Source organism: Cebus imitator, unplaced genomic scaffold, assembly GCF_001604975.1.
Source record: "Cebus imitator isolate Cc_AM_T3 unplaced genomic scaffold, Cebus_imitator-1.0 Scaffold123, whole genome shotgun sequence".
Taxonomy (NCBI): domain Eukaryota; kingdom Metazoa; phylum Chordata; class Mammalia; order Primates; family Cebidae; genus Cebus; species Cebus imitator.
Genome location: NW_016107438.1, coordinates 979,340 through 1,004,239, shown reverse-complemented (window position 1 = coordinate 1,004,239; position 24,900 = coordinate 979,340). Strand labels below are relative to the sequence as shown.

At 39.4% G+C, this 24,900-nt stretch overlaps 1 protein-coding gene across 2 annotated transcripts in view; it reads right to left on the bottom strand.

Moving 5' to 3' along the window:
* The window catches only part of FRAS1 (Fraser extracellular matrix complex subunit 1), a 460,089-nt gene that overhangs the window by 267,256 nt on the left and 167,933 nt on the right, over nt 1-24,900 (bottom strand). For both annotated transcript variants that reach the window (XM_017540037.2, XM_037742541.1), the window contains exons 5-9: nt 12,303-12,462; nt 10,481-10,614; nt 2,951-3,034; nt 1,127-1,228; nt 625-816 (exon numbers count right to left, since the gene is read on the bottom strand). In XM_017540037.2, coding sequence (XP_017395526.1) covers nt 625-816; nt 1,127-1,228; nt 2,951-3,034; nt 10,481-10,614; nt 12,303-12,462 — 672 coding nt within the window. The remainder of the gene's footprint in view (nt 1-624; nt 817-1,126; nt 1,229-2,950; nt 3,035-10,480; nt 10,615-12,302; nt 12,463-24,900) is intronic.

The following is a 24,900-nucleotide window of genomic DNA, read 5'->3' as shown; positions in this document are numbered from 1 at the left end:
AAAAGTCATTTCCCTCCAATATACAGTACATCTATAGTCCAAACAGAGGCTGCTTTGTTAGAAGCTTCTAGAAATTCTGCAGACAGCAAAGGTTAACAGAGGTCAATGGAGTTAATTGTTTATAAGGTTCCCTTTGCTCTCTCTTAAAAACAAAAACCATGTTGTTTTTCCTGCTCCACAGAAGCAGCACCTCTCTGCTGGCTCTCATTCTGCTAAATGTTGTCAGTGGGGTCTACAGCAAGAGCCCATCCACCAGCACACCTGTGGACCCTGTTTCGCAGCTGGGGCGAGCTGGGCAGGCCATCAGCAATGAGATCCAGCTGTGCTGCCTGATAGGCTAATGTCCCATATCATGTCCTTCCCTTTCATGTGTCTAGCTCAGGGCTTCCAATTTGACCAGATGCACTGAGAGCTAAAAGCTCCAGGGTGCTGTTCCAAGCTAGTCTGAACAAACAGTTACATTCATTTTAAACCACGGAATCTTTATGCTAGAAGGTCCCGGGAAACATGAACAGTCAATGTGGACATCCCTGCTGCTGCCAAGAAGTAAGGAACAGGCAGGGCCCCTTACTATCCATTGGAAAGAGCTGCAACGGTCCGAATGGAAACGCCTTTGCTTCTTACCCGGGCACACTCCACTTTGGCACACTCTCCAGTCTGGCAGGTCACTTGGCCATGATCACAGATGCAGAACTCACAGGCCGAGCCCTTCCACATTTCGTCCTGGTACCGCACAACCCCATCGTAGGAGCAGCTCCCGGCAGAAGACACACATTCCTCACAGCATTGCCCATGACGCCGAGCCCTGCTCTGACCCTAGGACACAGGCAGCAGGGTGAGGGATGATCCTCAAGAGACAGTGAAACACCCAGGCCAACAGAGGCAGGAGGACCCAAAACACCAAAGCTCTACATGGCTCTCTTCCCAGCCTGACCCATGATGGGCAGGTTCCCCTGCACCTCAACCCTTCTTCCCAGGAAGCACAGCTCTCATATTTTTATGTAACTTTCTGAACATTGTAAAACTTTTGCTTCCCCCAAAAGACATGGTGGAATAAGAAGTACAGTACATTTCTTTAATGACCCAGTATAGCGCTTAGACAAGTAAGGTACACATTCTCAAATACCTTTCCACATCTCAGGGGTGGGCAGGCCTGTTTGTAACACCTGACTTCACCCTGGTCACATACACACGTGCTGCAGGCGTTTTCGCTCCACTGCTCACCATGCTGCATGAAGACAGGAAAGAAGAATGTGGAAAATCAAATGTCCCATACATCAGATAGAAGCACTGACACAAAACACCCAATTTTTATTACAGTTTAAAGCTGTGCCACATTGAATATACTCGAGAAAAGATAACATTTAGATAGGAATAGCCTCTATGAAAACAGTCAATAAATGTACAAAGGGGACTTTAGATTTTCATTCACCTATATTCATTTGACAGGTGTTGAGGGCCTGCTCTGTGCCAGGCACAGAGAGACAGGACACTGAGATGGGCAGAAAGACCTTGTTGACTGGCTCACCTGTGGCATTCTTTAGCTCTTGCCTTTGCCAGGAGACCAGCTCTCACTGCCATATACTCACTATGCCAGCTTTCCTTGCAGCTAGGGCATGGACACTGTCCAACCAGAGGGGACCTCAGGGGAAATTTGCTAGAGTGGTGGAGGTCAAAGTGAAGACTCTCCTCCCACATGAAAAAAAATCCCACCCCTCTCTTCTTCCAACCTTTAGTAATAGCTGTGTGAGGATGAGTTGCCTAGGGCTGAAGAGTCTTCTTGGGGATGGGAGGGGACAAGATGAAGGGCAAATGCCAACATGTTAAAGGTGGCAGGTGGAAAGATCAAAAGAGCTTAGATCCTTGAAGGCATTATTGAGACCTGAACTGATAAACCCTGCAGCTGCCCCACTCCACCTCTATACTTTGTGTTAGATGACATGATTAATGATAGCATTTTAGCCACTTTTAGAGTGAGATTTCTGTTCCTGGCAGTCAAAAATGCCATCAAAGATACAAAGCCTGTCTCTTCAAAGAAGAAATCAGTCCAACATAATCCTGCCCAATAAAAATACAAGGCAAGCCACATATGTGGCCACTGTGTCAGACAGCGCAGATCTAACGTGTGTCAAAATACTCTCCCAATTAGTTACTTTCATTCACATTTCAAGTGACCTGTCTAGAATTTGTGAGACACCTATCCCCTAATACTTAGTTTCAGATTTTCTACTGAGAGTCATGATCCCAATTGCTTTTAGTCCTTTTTAGAGTGGCTGGCAAGTAAGGGAAGTAATTGAGTTTATTTTTTATGTGTTCTTTGCTTTTGAATAATGTAACCTTTTTCTGGGCCAGTTGGGCACTGCCAAGACAGAACATTCACTTCCTCATTCATCCATTCATTCAATTTGTTGAACTCACCTTTATTTGATGCCTACTACATGTTAGGCACATAGTTATTCAGGCTACCCAATAGTACTTCTGAGTTTGCAGGTTCTACCACCAACAGCCTCTCACCTCCCTTCCCTATCTCTTCTACCACCCCCAGGTTTTCCCCAGTGTGAGATGGCAGGGGTATGAGGGGACTGTCTCTGGATATCAATGCATAAAATCCAACCAAAGCATATAGACACCCCCAGAGCCTCAAAGCTAAGTGTAAACTGATGGTAACCAATAATAGCCCTTTTTTCCCCTTCGAGATGTGTGAATAGTAAGTTCACCAAGGTTCATGAACCAGGTGCTGCTTGCCAGCACATTCCTTTATATTTCTAATCCCCTTCAACTTAATTTTTTCATGCAAGTTTTCCGTGAAGAGAAAAGCTGTTTATGTACTGAGTAACTAATCCTGGCAGAGTCGGACATGACGGTGGCGCTTATGGTGGCTGGAGGGGGTGGAGGGCAGATGTATAAGGACAGATGTCAAAACACCTACATGGAGAGCATGAAAGCTTACCTTGTGTACTTGACCAGCTGCAGAGCAGGATTGTGCAGAGCACTGCGGGCAACATTTTCCAGGGACTCGGACTACAGTCTCATCCTTAACACCCAGAATAGGAATAATCCATCACAGAGAGATATTAATTAGATCCACAACAGCAGGAAAATTTCATTCATAGCCAACTAAATCATACACCCCAAGGATCTATAACAGCACTTGCCTCTCATTTAACATTTCTTAGTCACCTGGGGCTCTGATAAGAATGAACACTTCCAAGGTCGGGGTGCCCTTAAGAAGTGTGCACATGCCTCAAGTCCTGTCTTCTTATGAAAACAAAGAAAAGCACAATTAACAATAATAATGGTTCTTGGTGTCTCCCAAGCACTGTTCTAAGTACTTCACATGACCCTATGAGTAGATGCTCTTGTCCTTGCTTTACAAACAAGAATAGTGAAGACCAGAGAGTTGTGTAATTTGCCCAAGGTCACACAGCTAACTTGGTAATGGTTACCAATGGCTGGCAGCAGAACTTCTAAGTATCGGCCATATCAACACTTAAGAGCATTCATACTCCTGCTGGGTCATTCTGAAACTCAAAAGTGAAGATATTCTTCCTTTGATAAGCTACTTCACTCTTATTTTTCATATATAAATGTGTATATTAATGTAAATAAATGTATACATTTTTATATGTACATTGGAGATGTCTTTCACATGAAAAAAAACTATAACTCATATCTCTAGCTATCTATGAATAAGCCAGTGTAGAGAAATGTGGGTGACAGATTAAATGCCCAAAGAACCCTTTCTCAACCGCCCTGTCCCTACATTCTCACCTCTACCACAAACACCGCCCCCAGAATATCAGACTATTTGTCTCTGCTGCACTAAGAATAATTTTCTTTCTTTGATTTTTATTAATGCCAAAGAGTCAGCCTCTCACTTTGACTTAGCACTACAGTTTTCTTCAGTGTCGGGAAGGGAGACAAATGAAAGGCAGAAGAAGGAGTAAGAACAAACCAAGTCTCAACAACTAAGAAGTGGTAGACCTTATACAGAAGATACATCTAGAACAGTTGTCTTCACTTTCTCTTATGAGGAGTACAAAACATAATTTTATTGTCATTGTTACTCTGGTATTCATCCAAAAATAACAAGAAGGTCGGTCTACTTGGGAGTGGTGGAATTGCAGACTTTAATTTTTGTGGAAAATCCCAGTCATACCTCAGCAGTTCTTTAACCCCGTTATATATGATCAGTTGTATTCATGTATTACTACCTAACTGGGATTTATCTTAAATGCCTGAACCACTGGAATTAAATGGATAACTGCTTTTTCTGTTTTAGGTTGTTTTATGTCTTTATTTTTTTTATATGCAAAGTATTATAACAATTGATGTTTAATAGAATACGTGGAAATTGAACTTGCACTGAAATCGTGTAGCATTTCTTGACTTCAGACAGACCTCTTTAGCTTAATAAAATTTCAGTGAGAAAATAAAGGTTAGCTGATGTCACACTATTCAACAACTTTATTATAATAAATGAGCTAAGCCTTACACAATGTCAGACAAACAGGGAACAAGTGTCCAACTCACAAATCTTGAATAGGCATAGAGTTAGTATCAATCTATCTTAACCAACATGGAGTAGACCCAAGAACTGTAGCAGAGTCCCCATGAGTATATGCAGGGAGGGAGGTATTACCTGTATGGTGGTTAGTACACGGCAAATTGTGTTTTCCAAATCTTATTGGCAATACCCAGTTATACATGATATTAACCAAAACAGAAACTTTCTTCAAAAATATAAACCAACAAGAGCAGGAAGGAAAAGCATTAAAGAGAAAATTTTCAGGAAACAAGAGAACTGCATGAGAGCTGAGATCCATCTGAGCTGGTGCTTTACAGCCAGGACGGGAGAGGAAGTAAGAAGAAGCTGAGAAGGGAGGTGGAGCGGAGATTGGAAAGGCTTTTTGACAGTACACTTCTGTTGCTACCATAAGTCTGAATTCTATCATTCTGACCTCCATATACATGTCTTTCTAACCATAGAGTCTAATATGGGGGCCAACAAAAAATGAGCCGTGGGCTAAATCCAGCCCACTGCTGTTTTGGTAAATAAAGCTTTACTGGAACATAGCTATGCCCATTCACTTATATATTGTCTATGGCTGGTTTTGTGCTACAGTGGTATAGCCAAGTAGTTGTTCCAGCTGTGTGGCAAACACAACTAAAAACGTTTATCTGGTTCTTTATGGAAACATTTGCCAACCCTAGGACTAACGTGATGCCCTCAGTAAACAGGGGCTTAGTACTAAGACATATTACTAAATCCCACTATAATTTGGGGTAGGACTATCACTAAAGATATATTCAATTATGGTTTTCAGTATTCCTTAAGTTAAAATATTTAGGATAAAGAAGTTTATAGTGTATTATGGCTCAAAGTTCTTGAAAAAATTTCTCCCCAGCACAATACGCTTGAAAATACAGAAAGAGACAAAAACTCTACCACCAAAGAGTAAAACAAACAGTCTACCTCCTGCCATTGCCAGGAGGAAGTCCCACTGACCCTAAGACATCCTATGACCTGCCATTGCTGTGCAAGCCTAAATACAAATAAGAACCATCATCTCTTCCCAACTTTCCACCTTCCTAGATTGAACCTTCCTCCCTCTGATGTATGGTCACTGCTGTTTGATGCAAAGAGCTAGCCCTAGCCCTTCGCCTCCCTTAATATCTTTCTTTCTGCATATAGTTGGAGTCCATGATGTCAAACAATAAAACATGAGTGGGAAGCATGTATGCTGGGGAAGTAGAAAGAGTGATGAAAAGCAGTGAGGAAGGAGAGTGCCCCAGTATAAAGAACCACAGTCAGAGAGAGACATGGAAAGAAATTTCATAGCAGTGCAGGCTGAGGATCTGAGTTTTTTGTTCCATGTGGTCAGCATGTAAGAGGGCTGGGCAGTGGAGAAAGGAAAAGACATGATCTCCATCAGCGTAGCTACACTAAGTAAAAACTTGCCAGATCCTTGGATTAGGAGACATGCTTATTACCTAGCATCTGGTTATAAATCCACTTACCCTTGCAGCTTTCAAACAATGACAATAGACTGATTTTTCTTGATGAAGGATGAGTAAATAGAAAGAAGGGAAAACCCTCTGAAGAATGATCAGTAGAAAAGGAAAAATATCTTCTACCTATCCTAAGTTCATAGCTGAGGCCCCTATAACAAAAGACAGATGAACAAGAGAAAAGCCTAAAAATGTATTTACCTTTTATGTGACACAGAAACCTTCATAAGGAAATAAAGGCCCAAAGAAACAGTTAAACCTGTGTTTTCTTAGAGCAGCTGTGACACAGAATGGATAGTCATTCCATTGGGCAAAAAGTATGATCTAATAATATCATAAGGGAAAAATTTGCAAGGCCTATTTGTTCAGATTTTTTTCTGTGTCCTTGTATCTTTGGCGATAAGGGTGTTCCTTTTGTATAACGTATAAGGATAGGACCTCTCACGTGAGAGACTTAAAACCTAATTTAGGGAAAGATCTGAAAATGCTTCCTAGGTTTCATGACCTGCTTCAGGGTAGAAGGGTAGGGGGAAGGTCAAAGTGATTTTCCTGCTACTGCCGTTTACTTAGATTCCTTCTGCTTAAAATATTCACTATGGCAACATGCTATATTTCGGGATAGCAATGTCCAGAATCTCATCAAAGACAAAGGAGTAACATTCTGAAGATTCAGAGAAACAGCAGACTTCTGAAAACTATTGACTACGGATCTAAAAAAATATATTTAAAAACCATTTTGTAAGTTCAGTAAGATGCAAGAATATGCAGACTTTATCAAACAGAAGCAGGAAGCAATAAAGAATAAACAGGATAAAAAGTATACGAACTAATAAAAAGAAGACTTAATTAAAGCAAAATTGTCAAATTAAAATCAATATTAGAGATACAAGATATAAACTTAAGAAACTCTCCCCATGCAGAGGAAAGGCACAGTGAAAAATGATTAAAGAAAACGTGATTGATAAAGAGAAGGAAAGAAAGAGGAGCAATCTAAGAGTCATAGATATTTCTGGAGAAGTGAGAATAATTGGAACAGATATGATTAATCAAAGCCATCACTGAAGAAAACATTTCAAAAACTGGAATACAGTCTAAAAGAGCTCCATAATATTCTATGCAAAAATTTATAAAAAGATACCTCAACTAGAAATACTTTGAAAGATGTTTGAATTATAAAGGTAAAGAAACATCCTACAAGAATGCTACAGTGTAAAATTAGCTGCTTATAATAGAATAGGAAGCACGCAAACCTCAGATTTCTCCTTCATGGCACTAAATTTCAAAATGCAATGGACAGGAGTCCATAGGATCAGGATGGGAAGAGATTATCCTCCTTCCAAATTTTAGATCCCTCCAAATTGTCTTTCATATATGAAAGCAACAAGAAAATCATACTCAAATATGTAAAGGCTCAGAAGACTTACCAATCATCTATCTTTCTTTTTTTTCTTTCTTCTTTTTTTCTTTCTTTTTTTAGACAGGTCTTGCTCTGTCACCCAAGCTGGAGTGCAGTGGCACGATCACGGCTCACTGCAGCCTCAACCTCCCAGGCTCAAGAGATCCTCCCGCCTCAGCCTCCCAAGTAGCTGGGACTACAAGCATACACCATGAGGCCCAGCTAATTTTTGTATTATTTGTAGACACAGGGTTTTGCCACATTGCCCAAGATGGTCTCGAACTTCTGGGCTCAAGCAATCCACCCCCATCAGCCTCCCAAAGTGCTGGGATCACAAGCGTGAACCACCATGCCTGGCCCATCTATCTTTCTTGAAAAAACATAAAAAGATGAAGTTCAAACTACTCAGATTAATTAATGTTAGATTTGCTAAAATTATATTATTAAAAATCTCTTAAGAACTCTTATCAGACTACACAAACAATTTCAGTGAGCCTACAAAAATGTGGAAGGGTTATGGTTATGGCCCTGTTCACAATGCATCCGGACAAAAGTTGAAAGCAGGCAATTTCAGTATGAATTTATATCCTTCATTAGAAGAATAACCCCTTATATGAACATAAAGAATTTCTCCTTTTGTCAGGGATTATCACCAACTTCTAAAATGTAATTATAACTATGCTAACAAACATATCTACATTTTCTTACCAAAAGACTGAAATGAATTCTTTTCCCCCCTCCACCACCAAATCTATATTGGTCTTTTTGAATGGTAGAAATATGGGTGATTTTTTTCCCTTTCTGCTTGTCCACCCTTTCCAAACTTCCCTTAATTATTACAAAATTTCTTTTGAAATTTAATAAACAAAAATAAAAACCTTTAAAAATTATGAAAATCCATGAAGACAGGTTGTAAATTTTTGCAGCGTTCAAGCCCTGAAAATGCATTTCTACTGATACACTTGTGTTTTCCTTATATCTAATGATGTAATATATATACAATTATTGAAAGGGTTTGATGTTAGCAAACATCATTATTGTGATTATTATTAGGCTGGTGCAAAAGTAATCACAGTCTTTGTAATGGCAAATGGTCTTTGTTTGCCATTACAAAGACCATGATTACTTTTGCACCAACCAATATTATGTATAAATGTGTAATTCATTATTCTGGGAGTAGTAGGGTACTGTTTAAAAATATAAGTCACATATATTCTTCTGAGACTGCAATGTAGAACTGTTTAGGTTAAAAGTGCTGATAGCTTGAGCAGGTTACTTACACTCTGCACCTCAGTTTAATCAGCTATAGAATAGAAATAATAATAATAGCCCCTACTTTGTAAGGCTGTTATAAGAATTTAAAAGCTCTTATAATTAACAGCTGACACATAGTAAACACCCAAAATGGTGGCGGTAATGGTGGTAGTGTTGGTGGTAGTGGTAGGTATGGTAGAGGTGGGATGTTATTTTCCAACAATAGCACTAATTTGATAGTACCCTTTTGCATCATCAGAGCATCCAATATATTTGTTAACAAACTGTATCATTAGGTATGGTAAACATCCAAAATTTAATAGCGATATTAAATTGAGAAAAATGGTTATAAATGATCTGACAATTGAATTTTTTTAACGTATGTAATGGCAAAAATATAGACAATGATACAACGGTGATTAAAATCAATCTATTTCCAAGTCTTCAGAATTGCTTGCATATTAATTAGCTCTAAAGTATGGTACCAAATTTCATGTTTTTACATTATCTATATCAATGCAAACTGTAAGTGAATACTGCACAAGAAGTTAGAGTTTATGTTTCGTGATTTTTAAGATGAGAAATAGGACTTTCAATTATTCCAGTATCTGGTTCTGTAATATGCAGTCTGAGGTGATGTTTTTGAAGATTTAAAGCAGAAGGTTTCCAGTGGAGTCTTCTCTCCATTCCTCCTTCACACCTTCCTTATTGTTAGGGTGGCAAACTGCTTAATTATCCTTCCTACCCAAGAGGACCAAGCCCCAAAATGGGCTTAATCAAAATGCCTCAACACTCGAGTGTCCTCCAAACGTAAAAGCATTAGAGCAAGACACTGTGCAACTCTATCAACAAACTCATCTGCAATCTCAGCAAGGACATAGCTCTGTGATGAATTGGATAAGACATGAGCACAGTAGCTGGCATGCTGTGGATAATACAATCTAGTCTTTCAATTAGAAACATTTCTCCTTTATTTGGCATTTAGCATTACTTGTCTAATTGCCTTTTGTCGCCTTTAAAAATATTGCCCAATTGTCACAATATGCTATGTTATTGATTTTGTTTTATTTGACACAAAGTACTGCTTTGTATCAACTGAATGTTGGCTTCCAGCTTTTCCTTAGATCAAAAAATGAGCTATTTTTCAACTGGAGGCAAACTCCTTTCGTGGTTATCTATCAGCTGCCATGGAACATCCATTGGAGCCTCTGGAAGAGTAAAAAACTATAATATAAAATATCATGTATGCCACATTTATTTGCAATTGATTTTCTCTTCTAAATTTGTGTGAAGAGTCTAATGTTTTGCAAATCAGATCAGCTTTAAATGAACAACAAAATCCCACTATCTTAAACATCTCCAGAGAAAATCCTTTGATAATTTGAATCATTATCCTATAAGAATTAAATGTACATCTGGATAATCATGTTCAAATATATGCATTATGTCTTTAAAAAGCAGACTATACCTATGCATTGAAAAACAATAACAAACCTAATCACATTATTAAATTTTCCAGATGTTTAGCTTGACATTTTGGATCATCTGCCATTACAGCTGGAGGCTTCCTTGTGTGAATCCTCAAGGCTCAGTTGCATTATGTAACAATTAGCCTAAATGGCTGGTAATTAGACCTATGTGTAGTTTCTAAGGGTAAAAGAAATGTCTCAGCGGTGGTCTTCAGAAGTACAAGGAAAACAAAAAGGCCTTTTGCTTCTTGTTTCTAGTGCTTCTGAGGCCTGCTTGCCATAATCTCAGAAGAGATTCCAAGTTCTTCAAGAGCCTGTGAAGGCTCCATTCTGAGGTTCTCTTCCTTACCTGGTTACAAAATAGAGGCTGGCACTGAGCTGTGAAGCACTGGGCAACCCCATTTCTACACAGACATTTGGCACACCGGCTCAGCTGCCAGTCCTCCCCGTCCTGAAACACACGGCCTTCATAGGAACAGGGTTCTGGAAGGTCAAAGAAACAGGGATTACTAAGGGAATGGCATTTGTTAATCCCAGGGCTGACTGCATGGGTATTCAGCCAGTGCAGTTGCACAGGGCCAACCAGTCAGAAGCCCAGTGCACAGAAGGAGGTCCTGTGTTTGGTGTGCAGTGCTCTACAGTCACTATCTTGAAATCTCTGAATTTGTGTTTTATAGGTGAAGATTTGAGGCTCAGCTCATGCGTGGTCCCACCTGCTTCTGGCTTCCTGAGATGAGTTCTCAGCTACCAGCTCTTCCACCCCATCCCAGTGAATGCTATCATCCCCAACCCTCTTGGGGGCTGGTGCCAGGAGGTTGCATGAGCCCTATGCACCAAGTCACAGGGTGGAGCCTGGGGTATCTGTGAAGATCTCCTCTCACCCTTCATTCCTAGGCCCAAGCGAGGAAAACATTAAACAGCAACTAAAAAACATGACAAATATGACAGGCTGAAAGAAAGAGGTCACAGAGGCAAACAAAAGAACAACAACAAAAAAGCTTTTTCCCTTCTTGCTTTTTCAACAAGGGACCCTACATTTTTGCAAATTATATTGTTGGTCCCAGTTGATCCTCCAATCTTTCCAGGAAATATACTTCCATAGTCTTTCTCATGGAGAGTCAAGGAGAAAGCCTCTTACGACCTAACAAAGAATCCCACAAGCTCTGACAGCCTACTCCCAACACCACTCCCAACTCTGTTGTTCCAGGTATTTTTACTCGTAGAGTTGGTTATTTAGCCTAAAACGTCTGTCAGTCTTTTTCTGGTGGGTGACATCTGAAATGCATGAGGCAAACATTCTACTTTCATCAATTCTTGGGCATATTTTTTTATCCCTGGAATTCTCCAGGATAAAGGATTGCCAGAAATGGAGTAAGTAGGGATCAGAAAGAAATGAGGTATCTTTTTGATGAGAAAAAGCAAGAATAGAGTGTGCCTTCCAGGTGCTATTAAATAAAAGTATTTTAGCTGTTATATGTCAAGAGAGAACATGATATATCAATGACAATAATTCCTATTTATTATCCTATTTATTATACAGTATATACTACCTAGCTATAGAAATGGAAGGGGACATAGATCCTCGAAATGTAATAAGAAGAGTATGGGAACAAGCGTGAATTCCAACGGGTGAGCCTAAAAGTCTGAACCTGGCTTGGTGAACAAAATCTGGGTGTCTTGGTTTCTAGGCAGGCATACTTTCTTCAGTGAGGATAAAATAAAGGTAAATAAAAGGCATGCGTCCTGTCGTGTATGTCTTGGAAAAAGATGTTATGTCATCTCAAAGACAAGCCCACAGAATTAGTGTTGGCAATACTATTCAGAGAACTGATTTATTCCTTTTTCTGTCCACTAAGGAGGTAGAAGGAACCACCTTGGCCTTATGGAATCATATGAAAGGATCTTTTCCCTATCCCTTGCCTTTCAGGAACTGTGAATGAAGAGGGATAAATATCAGAAACTCGCAGAATCTCAAATTTGGAATGGCGCTTAAGGATTTGTTCCAATCTCACTCTCTGGGACATTGCGCCCTGCCACGTATAAGGTTTTGCACTTGATTCCAGTAAGGAATGGGGTTAGGAAATCTTTGCCACACTGAGCAAGAAAGAGAAGAGTTGGGGTGTCACCATGTGAAAGGCAAAGAAGGTCTCCTTCTACAAGCTCATACTCACTCCCAGGGCCCACACAAATTGGGCAGCAGCTTCCTTCAGGGATGAATGCCAGCTCCTGGTGTCCACATGACAGCGAGGGACAGGGTTGGAGGTTGCATCGGACTTCCCCATGATTGCAAGAGCACACAGTACATGGAGAAGAGACCCACTCTGTCCCATGCTATGTGTCAGGGAGAAAAAACAAAGGTTAGTCCTAAAATATAGGCTTTCATTCAGGCAAACAGAAACAAGTCTTCTCTTACACAAACTAAGGATAGAACTCAGGAAAGGTGGAAGAAAGCTATGAGCTTGCAAGGTTGAGAGCAGAATTTGCAATGTTCCAAGTCAAAGACCAGTTTACATATGGACTTCTCTTTCTATTACCCCTAAGATTCTTTATTTAAAAAATTCAGAAAATTTGTAAATACAAAAAGAAAAGAAAATAACCCTAGTCTCCTATCATTTAAAACATTCAATAAAGCCCAAATTCAAATATAGACATATTTACTGTGTTATTCATAATGACTATATTCTTTTCAATAGCTCTCTCTGATCCTATTTCCTTTCTTTGACTTTATTTTTCATCCTGATTAGTTCCTATATCCCCCCGCCCCCTCGCTCTGAACTGTTACAGTCATCTCATGGTCCTGGGGAAACTGTGATAGCCAACAGGGAGCACAAGCAGGCAATAATATACCTGAGTTGCATAAACCAAGGATTTACTTGGCCACATGCATATTCTCAGATCCCAGCTCAGCCCTTCCTGCCTCAGAAACTATAGGTAAGTGACTTAATCTTTTTCAATCTCAGTTTCTTTGTCTGGTGAATCTTTTTCAATTCTCAGTTTCTTCTTAATCTTTTTCTTCTCAGTTTCTTCTCTTTAGGAGGCCACCTCATTTAACCCATGGAAGAGTCCACTGGTGAAGGGGATGTTGTCATACCGTTTCATTCTATAGGTGGCCTGCTAAAGAGCCACCCAGGTGTGCAGCACACTGGCATTCAATCCAGAATAGAACAGTGTTACCCAGAGCTGTGAAAATGTAGGCCAAAGGCTACAAACTTCCAGCTATCAGAGGAACAAGTTCTGGGGATCTACGGTACAGCATGAGGGGTGATGGATGAGTTAATTAATTCGATTGTGGTAATTATTATACAATATATATGCATATCCAATTGTGTGGTACACCTTGACTATATTTGATCTTCATCTGTCAATTAAACATCTTAAAATTAAAAAGCTGCTCAATTTTCTCCCATTTCTAGTGCATGAGTTCCTGACCTTCCTCCCTTCTTCCACACTTTGTGTTGATTGTAAGTAGTAGGAATGGACACAGATAATGAAGGTCAAGTCCTTTCCCATCCATTCTTACTTCTGCTACAATTATGTATAAATTTCAAATTTAGTACAGCATGGAAATGGGTACGTCCACAAACTGTGGGCTAATAAAAGACAGGGTAATTGAACTTTATGCTTGAAAAGGCCTACACATGAAAGCAAAGAAAGAACTTAAAATTGATAGGTTTTAATGAGTTAAAATTTTTAAATCTTCCAAAAATACATTATAAAATTTATAAAATAAAAGTAAAAGGCAAAGGACAAACTAATTTTGAAAATTGCAAATTACGTTAATTAGAACTAAACTCTAATATAGAAAAGCACTTATAAGGAGTAAGAAAAGACATTTCAAATTTTTAAAATAGCAATAAACGTATAGAATGTTCAAATTTATTAACTGTAAAAAATACTAACTATAAAATAAAACTTGGATAACATTTTAAATATCTGATATGAAAAGACTTTAAAATTTGCAGTACCTAGTGTTGGTGAAGCTGCAGAAAAGTGAAAGAAATTCTCTCATACACAAAGCCTTCCCTGACGATAACACCTGGACTCACTTAACCAGAAGAGGCCTATGCAGGATAATCACACTTGAAAAGAGGATGCACTATCTATGGTATTTCCCCTGGGCTTATCATTAAACACAGAAGACTTAAATTTTAATGACTAAAGATGTCACAGCTTCAATACTCAAACTCTTTAGATGCTTTGACCTACTAATTTCACTTTTTATAAGTTATCTGGAGAAAATGATTAATGACACACAAAAGCCTTAAATACAAGAAACTCCATTTATTGCTCTTTATAGTGAAATTGGAAATATTTTAGTAAAAACTGGAAGCTATGCAAATATCTAATAATAGGGAATGATGTTCTCCAAGAGTACATTAAGGAACTACTTACAATATAATGTTATGTAAAAAGGCAAGACATAAAACACAGCATAATTCCAATTATGTTAAAACACAGATCTGTATGTATTATCTATCTATCTCAACTGCCAATCCCTCCACCAAAACTGAACAAACATTAACAGTGGTTTTCAGAGTATTAGGATTACCGGTGATATTTTTTCTTTTTGTATACTTTTATCTTTTCCAGATTTTCCCAAAGAAAATATATTTTTGTCATCAGAAAGCAAGTTATTGTCTAAAGTATCTAATGAATGATTTATATATCTTAAAGTCAAAATTAAAGTCTTAAAGACTGTGCATGTGGCCAAGTAAATCCTTGGTTTGTGCAACTGCATAGTCTTTAAATTATATATATTTGACTATATATTTAAAGTCAAATCTTAATGTCTTAAAGACTGTATAGAACAACTTGAAGTAAACTTCTTTTTATTAAAAATAAGAAGACTGCTTAAACATCTAGACATTTCACTTCATAAAACAAGACCTTTCGTTACCACCAAGAAACACCACTGTTGTTTCCAAAACATTGCAGACACACTACCTTTCAGACAGCCACCAGAAAAATTAATTGTAACAACAGCCTGCCAATAACCAAAGCTGTTCATCTGTAAAATTAGATGGCTATATTAGCTGATCTTTTCAGTACTCGCTCTCTTTGATCATGTAAATTTATTATGTAACCCAAGAGATGTAAAATTAAGCAATAGGTTCTCCCTTCCCAATAAGCTTGAGAACTGTGGGAATTAAAAAAACATTCAAGCCGGGTACAGTGGCTCACACCTGTAATCCCAGCACTTTCGGGGACTGAAGTGGGTGGATCACTTGAGGTCAGGAGTTTGAGACCAGCCTGGCCAATATGGTGAAACTCCATCTCTGCTAAAAATACAAAAATTAGTCCCAGCTACTTGAGAGGCTGAGGAGGGAGAAGCGCTTGAACTCAAGAGGTAGAGGCCACTGCACTCCAGCCTGGGTGACAGAGTGAGACTCCATCACACACACACACACACACACACACACACACACACACACACACACACACACAAAAGGCTCCACGGTTTGACGTCAGAGCCATGGAAGAAAGTCCAGACTGTGATCCAAAGTGCGCATCATGATGAGAAGAAATCACTCTCACATCTCTGGAGGAGACAAGTTACCTAAGTTCACTCCACTTTTATCTCTTACACCTGTCCCTGAAACAGTGATACCTCCTTCCCCAGAGTGAGTGTTCTGAGCATTGATAATGCATGTAATACACTCAGCCTAGAGATTAAGGTATCAGCACATACACACAAACACACACACACACACACACACACATATATAGGTAATTTTCTCCATATACATTTATGAAAGCATTATTTATTATATACACTGTAGCAGCAAAGAGAGCTCTGTAAAATGAAGGAATAATAGATACACAAAGCAATGCTCCCATAGGACCCAGTTTTACCTGTGCCATCTTAACCTCATTAATACCTGTTTGAAAACATGACATTTTGACACTGGGCAGAAGCAACTTCTGCAGATAACATCTTAAATAAAAAATTCTCCTGCGTAGTCAACTAACAAGTTGGCTTGGCTGTTGACATAAGTCCAAAAGAAAGATAAGGTCATAAAGCATTTGCCTGGCTTACTGACAGAACAAAAATATAATTTTCCTTCACATAATTTGTTCCTGTTATGGAGTTAAAGATCCAGAATACTAAATATCTGGGAATGTTCAGTGCATATTATAATTACATCCTCTACTTTGAGGAGAACAAGGCTAAAGAATTCAATACTTATTTCTTGCCTTACAGATATAAATTAGTTCTCCTTTTAGCCTCACAGAAAAAGTGAGCAGGCCTGTCCCTTCTCACTCCTCTATTCAATCGAATTGGGCACTAGGGCATTACCACCTGCCATTTCATTTTTCAGTAAACCTTCAAGCCCCATCTACTCAGATTTGACATTATCTGGTGCTAAGATTAGATTAGTAAAGAGGAAGAGAAGGGGGATTCATGGTCCTTTCCCCTCCCTTTCACAAAGTAATTTGTGGGGAAAGCACAGAAAAAAAATATTCAAACAACTTTAAAACACATTTGAGACTTGCCTCCCTGGCTGGTTGGCATGGCGAGGCACAGATTCAAAAGTTAATTTCAAAGTATAGCTTTGTGAAGGTCATAGATGAAATGATCCCCTAAATCCTGGCTGTAATAAACCCATGCAATAGTCTCAAATAACCTAGAATCAGCCAAAAGGTTCAAGTGTTTTCCTCACTCCAGGAAAGATCTTGAGACTTGTCTTGACTTGCTGAAATGCCAGTTGTATAAGACGCTGCCTCCTCTGCAAGCAAAGGAGGTCCTCTTCCGAGGCTCCACTGTTTTATTAAGGGGTGGTCTTCTCATGCAGCCCTTAGCTCAGCCAGTCCTTCACTTTCCTTTCTTTGAACCATGTTCCTCGGAAACAGTATTACTTCAACAGCTTCCCTCCTGCCACACCCAGCCTATCCTAAATCATCTTCTCAATCTCTCTTAGGGGAAAGCTTCCACTTCAGATCACCATTCCAAAGTTTGTAAAACACCAGGCTATTTTATAGCTATTGGGAGACTCCATTACCTGCCCTATGGGAGGCAAGCCAGAGACCAAAGAGAAAGGATCACTGCTATTCAGCGGGAGGAAAAAGTACTCTGAAAACTGCTCCCCAAACAAGCAAGAAAGGAAATGCTACAAGAGTCAAAAATGAACAAAAAAACCAAACTAGTGACGAAAGTGATGAGGTGAGACCCAGACCAGACAAGCATTTAACCCACTCAAGAAAATTAATACACTATGGAGTATTTGGTAAGAACATAGGGGAAGTGAAGAAAGAAAGGGAGGAAAGACAGAAAAACAAGAAATAGAATTATTTTAACTTTATTAAGACTAAAAGCAGAAGATTTTGTCTTGCCTTAAAAAAATCCATCCTCTAGCTCTATTTGAAGAAAGCAACCCACTAGAGACATTTTTCCCAAAATATGATACTTTTGAAATTCAGCCTTTTACTCAGTTACATTAAGTACCAGAAATATAACATTTTCAGAGGGAGTAAATTTCGAAAGTCACATTTGGAAAAGCAACACATGGATATGTTCTTACTCAGTTTACAGCTTTCTGTGTGGTAACTGTTGCAGAGCGATGAACCACAAGGGAGGTGGGGAAAAGAAAGACCAGAGGGAGAACTTTTTGAACTGTCCCAGCAAAAGGGGGAGGCTAAGAGGATTTTTAACTAACCCATGGCAGATCTGTGTGGTCCTAGAGCTACCCAGCCACACTGGTTACTGACAAACATGCCCTTAACATGAGGTCTCTTATGCTGTCTCCTGAATGGAGAGACACTAACTTGGGGAAAGTTTTGTATCAGATGAAAGATGAGGATTAAAGGAAACTCTCTTTCCATCTTACTGAACCTTACCTGCTATCTCAGGTAACATTTATGAATTAATGAAGATGAACTTTCTATTTTCATAATTTCTATTATGGACTTTGCAGTTGGTAGTTTTTAATCATATTTAATACCTCTAAATTAATCCTGAAGGGTCTGAAATGAGAAAATATAATTTAAAAAATTTGAGAATACATTTCTAGTCCTGTAGTTCTAAAGAGGGGGAAGGTGAACATTTTGCCCCCAAGGGAAATTTGGCAATGTCTGCAAACATTTCTGGTTGTCATAAATGAGGAATGCTACTAGTATCTAGTGGGAAGAGACCAGGGATATGGCTAAATGTTCTAAAATGTACAGAACAGCCCCCACAACAAAGCTTAAAGTGCCAAGATTGCTAAGTTGAAAATTTCTACTATGGTAAAAAAAAAAGAGCCTTGAATTAGGAGTCAGAAGACCAGTAATCGAGACCAGGTTATACCATTTATTAGTAATATGACATTGGGCAAGTACCTAAGCTCTTTGCAATCAAATTTTTTCAGATTTAGAAGATGAACTAATAGGAACAGCTCTGCAGTGCAGTTACCAGCAAGAACAATGCAGAGGGTGAGTGACCACCACATTCCCAAACAGGTTATTACTGCCCACAGACCAGGAGATTCCCAGGCTGAGAAATGCCACGAGTTTCCAGCATGGCTGTTTCAGCTGGCATAGCAGGTCTCCGCACAAAAACCCACACAAATCTGAGAGGCCATTTCAACTGGTGCCTGGAATGCCTGGGAGAGAGAGCTGCCCATTCAACTGAAAAAAGGGGGCTGAAACAGGGAACCAGGTGATCTCGCTCAGCAGGTCGCACCCCCACAAAGACCAGCAATCTGAAACGCTCTGAATTGAAAGTTTCCCAGCAAGTGCAGCTGGACCTGAGATGGTCCAGCTCTGAGCAGGGGAAGAAAGTCCGCCACTACTGAGGCAGTCTGCCATTACCAAGGCAGTGTGCCATTTCAGGGGCAATCTGCCATTACTGAAGCAGTCAGCCATTACAGAGGCAGTCTGCCATTACTGAGGCAGATCAGCATTGCCGAGGCAGTCCTAACTCTACTTCCCTAAACAAAACTGCAAGGAAGTTCACACAGCAGCTGGGCAGAGCCCATGGCAGGTCAGCAACACCAATGCTGCAAGACTGTGACTAGGCTACCTCCTTGCTGGGCAGGGCATCTCTGAAAAAAGGCAGCAGCATGTTAGGAACTTATAAATAAAGCCTCACCTTCCCAGGGCAGAAAACCTGGGAAAAAAAGCAGATATGAGTTCTGCTGGAGCAGACTTAAAGGTACCTGCCCGACAGCTCTGAACAGAACAACGGAGCTCACAGCTCAGCAATTGAGCTCCTCTAAGGGACAGACTGTCTCCTCAAGCAGCTCCTGACTCCCGTATATCCAAAGAGACAATTCATAAAGGAGAGCTCAGGCTGACCTCTGGTGGGTAACCTTTTGGAAAGAAGATAACAGAAGAAGAAACTGGCAGCAACCCTTACTATTCTACAGCTGCTACAGGTAATCCCCAGGCAAGCAGGGCCTGGAGTAGACCTCCAGCAGTTCTACAGCAGGGGGAGGAGGGGGTGACCTGACTGTTAGAAGGAAACCTAAAAAACAGAAAGATATAATTTCATCATCAACAAAAAGGTTGTCCACTCAGAGACCCCATCTGAAAGTCAACAGCTACAAAGACCACAGATAGATAAATCCACAAAGATGGGAAGAAACCAGTGCAAAAATGATGAAAACACCAAAACCAGAATGCCTCGCCTCCTCGAAGGGATCACAACTCCTCACCAGCAAAGGAGCAAAGCTGGTTGGAGAATGAGTCCAATGAATTCACAGAAACAGGCTTGAGAAGGTGGGTAATAACAAACTTCTCTGAGTTAAAAGAACATGTTCTAACACAATACAAAGAAACTAAGAACCTTAAAACAAGGTTTGATGAAATGCTAATGAGAATAAACAGCTTAGACAAGCATATAAATGACTTGATGGAGCTGAAAAATATAACATGAGAACTTCGCAAAGCATACACAAGTTTCAATAGCTGAATCGAACACCCAGAAGAAAGGATATCAGAGACTGCAGATCAACTCAATGAAATAAAATGAGAAGGCAAGGTTAGAGAAAAAAGAGTGAAAAGAAATGAACAAAGCCTCCAAGAAATGTAGGATTATGTGAAAAGACCTAATCTATGTTTGATAGGAGTCCCGGAATGTGATGGAGAGAATGAATCCAAGCTGGAAAACACTTTCCAGGGTATTATCCAGGAGAACTTCCCCAACCTAGCAAGGCAGGCCAATATCCAAGTCCAGGAAATCAGAGAACACCACAAAGATATTCCTCAAGAAGAGCAACCCCAAGGCACATAATCGTCAGATTCACCAAGGTTAAAATGAAGGAGAAAATGCTAAGGGCAGCCACAGAGAAAGGTCGAGTTACTCACAAAGGGAAGTCCATCAGACTCACAGCGGATCTCTCAGCAGAAACCCCACAAGCCAGAAGAGAGTAGGGACCAATATTCAACATCCTTAAAGAAAAGAACTTGCAACCTAAAATTTCATACCCAGCCAAACTAAGCTTCATAAGCAAAAGATAAATAAAATCCTTTATGAACAAGCAATTGCTCAGAGATTTTATCACCACCAGTCTTGCTTTACAAGAGCTCCTGAAAGAAGCACTACACATAGAAAGGAACAACCAGTACCAGCCACTCCAAAAACATAACAAATGGTAAAGACCATCAATACAATGAAGAAACGGCATCAACTAATGGGCAAAATAACGAGCTAGCATTAAAATGGCAGAATCAAATTCACACATAACAATATTAATCTTAAATGTAAATGGGCTAAATGCCCCAATGAAAAGACACAGACTGACAAAATGGATAAAACGTCAAAACCCACCAGTTTTTGACTTTTTATCCAGGAAACACATCTCACATGCAAGGATACACATGGGCTCAAAATAAAGGGATGGAGGAAGATTTACCAAACAAATGGAGAGCAAAAAAAAAAAGCAGGAGTTGCAAACCTGGTCTCTAATAAAATAGACTTTAAACCAGCAAAGATCAAAAGAGACAAAGAAGGCCATTCATAATGGTAAAAGGATCAGTGCAACAAAGAAGAGCTAACGATCCTAAATATATATGCACCCAATACAGGGGCGCCCAGATACATAAAGCAAGTTCTTAATGACCTACAAAGAGACTTAGACTCCCACACAATAATAGTGAGAAAATTTAACTCTCCACTGTCAATATTAGACAGATTAATGAGACAGAAAATTAACAAGGATATCTAAGACTTGAACTCAGATCTGGACTAAGCAAACCTAAAAGATATTTACAGAACTCTCCACCCCAAATCCACAGAATATACATTCTTCTCAGCACCATATCACACCTACTCTAAAATTGACCACATAATTGGAAGTAAATCATTCCTCAGCAAATGCAAAAGAACGGAAATCATAACAAACGGGCTCTCAGACCACAATTCAATTAAATTAGAACTCAGAATTCAGAAAATAACTCAGAACTGCACAACTTCATGGAAACTGAACAACTGGCTCTTGAATGTTGACTGGATAAATAACAAAATAAAGGCAAAAACAAAGACGTTCTTCAAAACCAATGAGAATGAAGACACAATGTACCAGAATCTCTGGGATACATTTAAAGCAGTATCTAGAAGAAAATTTATAGCAATAAATGCCCCTATGAGAAGCAAGGAAAGATCTAAAATCGACATGCTATCATCAAAATTGAAAGAGCTAGAGGAGATCAAAAAAACTCAAAAGCTAGCAGAAGACAAGAAATAACTAAGATCAGAGCAGAACTGAAGGAGATAGAGACACAAAAATCCATTCAAAAAAAATCAATAAATCCAGGGGCTGGATCTATGAAAAGATCAACAAAATAGACCACTATCCAGAATAATAAAAAAAAAATGAGAGAGAATAATCAAATAGGTGCAATAAAAAACGATAAAGGGGATACCACCACAGATTCCACAGAAATACAAACTACCATCAGAGATTACTACAAACAGCTCTACGCACATAAACCAGTAAACCAGGAAGAAATGGATACATTCCTGGACACTTACACCCTCCCAAGCCTAAACCAGGAAGAAGTTGAAACCCTGAATATACCAGTAACAAGGGCTGATGTTGAGGCAGCAATTAATAGCCTACCGACCAAAAAAAGCCCAGATCCAGACGGGTTCACAGCCGAATTCTACCACACATACAAAGAGGAGATGATACCACTCCTTCTGAAACCATTCCAAACAATCCAAAAAGAGGGAATCCTTCCCAAATCATTTTATGAAACCAACATCATCCTGATTCCAAAACCCAGCAGAGACTCAACAAGAAAAGAAAACTTCAGGCCAGTATCCATGATGAACATAGATGCAAAAATCTTCAATAAAATACTGGCAAACTCATTGCAACAGCACATCAAAAAGCTTATCCACCATGATCGAGTAGGTTTCATCCCAGGGATGCAAGGCTGGTTCAACATACGCAAGTCTATAAATGTAATTCACCACATAAACAGAACCAAAGACAAAAGTCACATGAGTATCTCAACAGATGCAGAGAAGGCCTTCGACAAAACTCAACAGCGCTTTATGCGAAAAACTCTCAATAAACTAGGTATCGACGGAACGTATCTCAAAATAATAAAAGGTACGACAAACCCACAGCCAATATCATACTGAATGGGCAAAAACTGGAAGCATTCCCTTTGAAATCTGGCACTAGACAACAATGCCCTCTCTCACCACTCCTATTCAATATAGTATTGGAAGTTCTAGCCAGAGTGATCAGGCAAGAAAAAGAAATAAAGGGTATTCAGTTATGAAAGGAGGAAGTAAAATTGTTTCTATTTGCAGAAGACCCCATCGTCTCGGCCAAAATCTCCTGAAACTGATAAACAACCTCAGCAAAGTCTCAGGATACAAAATCAATGGCAAAAATCACAAGCATTCCTATACACCAATAACAGACTTAAAGGGAGCCAAATCAAGAACAAACTGCCATTCACAATTGCTACAAAGAGAATAAAATACCCAGTAATACAACTAACAAAGGATGTAAAGAACCTCTTCAAGGAGAAACCACTGCTCAAGGAAATAAGTGAGGACACAAATTGATGAAAAAACATTCCATGCTCATGGTTAGGAAGAATCAATTGTTGTGAAAATGGCCATAACCCCCAAAGTAATTTATAGATTCAATGCTATCCCCATTGAGCTACCAATGACCCTCTTCACAGAACTGGAAAAAACCACCATAAACTTCATGTGGAACCAAAAAAAAAAGCCCACATAGCCAAGTCAATTCTAAGTAAAAAGAACAAAGCTGGAGGCATCACCCTAGCTGACTTCAAACTATACTACAGGGCTACAGTAATCAAAACATCATGGCACTGGTACCAAACAGAGATATAGACCAATGGAACAGAATAGAGGCCTCTGAGGCAACGCCACACATTTACAAACATCTGATCTTTGACAAACCTGACAAAAACAACCAATGGGGAAAAAATTCCCTGTTTAATAAATGATGTTGGGACAACTGGCTAGCCATATGCAGAAAGGAGAAACTGGACCCCTTCCTGACACATTACACTAAAATTAACTCCAGATGGATTAAAGACCTAAACATAAGACCTAACACCATAAAAATCCTAGAAGAAAACCTAGGCAAAACCATTCAGGACATAGACATAGGAAAGGACTTCATGACTAAAACACCAAAAGCATTGCAACAAAAGCCAAAATAGACAAATGGGATCTAATGAAACTTCAGAGCTTCTGCACAGCAAAAGAAAAGTCATTAGAGTGAACCAGCAACCAACAGAATGGGAAAAAATTTTTGCGATCTACCCATCTGACAAAGGGCTGATATCCAGAATTTACAAAGAACTAAAACAGATTTACAAGAAAAATACAAACAAACCCATTCAAAAGTGGGTGAAGGATATGAACAGACACTTTACAAAAGAAGACATTATTGAGGCCAACAAACATATGAGAAAATGCTCATCATCACTGGTCATCAGAGAAATGCAAATCAAAACTACATTGAGATACCACCTCACACCAGTTAGAATGGCGATCATTAAGAAATCTGGAGACAACAGATGCTAGAGAGGATGTGGAGAAATAGGAACACTTTTACACCGTTGGTGGGAGTGTAAACTAGTTCAACCATTGTGGAAGACAGTGTGGCGATTCCTCAAGGACCTAGAAATAGAAATTCCATCTGACCCAGCAATCCCATTACTGGGTATGTATCCAAAGGATTATCAATTATTTTATTATAAAGACACATGCACACATATATTCATTGCAGCACTGTTTACAAGAGCAAAGACTTGGAACCAACCCAAATGCCCATCAATGATAGACTGGACAGGGAAAATGTGGTACATATACACCAAGCAATACTATACAGCCATCAAAAATGATGAGTTTGTGTCCTTTGTAGGGACATAGATGAACCTGGAAACCATCATTCTCAGCAAACTGACACAAGAACAGAAAATCAAACACCACACGCTCTCACTCATAGGTGGATGTTTAACAATGAGAACACATGGACACAGGGATGGGAGCATCACACACTGAGGTCTATTGGGGGAGAATAGGGGAGGGACAACAGGGGTAGGGAGGTTAGGGAGGGATAACATGTGGAGAAATGGTAGATATAGGTGACAGGGGATCGATGCAGCAAACCACATTGCCATGTATCTACCTATGCAATAGTCCTGCATGTTCTGCACATGTATCCCAGATCCTAAAGTACAATATAATATATATTTTTTAAAAAAATTTTTTAAATATTTACCATGAGAGTAATAACATCTGCTATTCTCACCAGCTAAGGGTTATTTGTAACTCTCAAAGTAAAAATG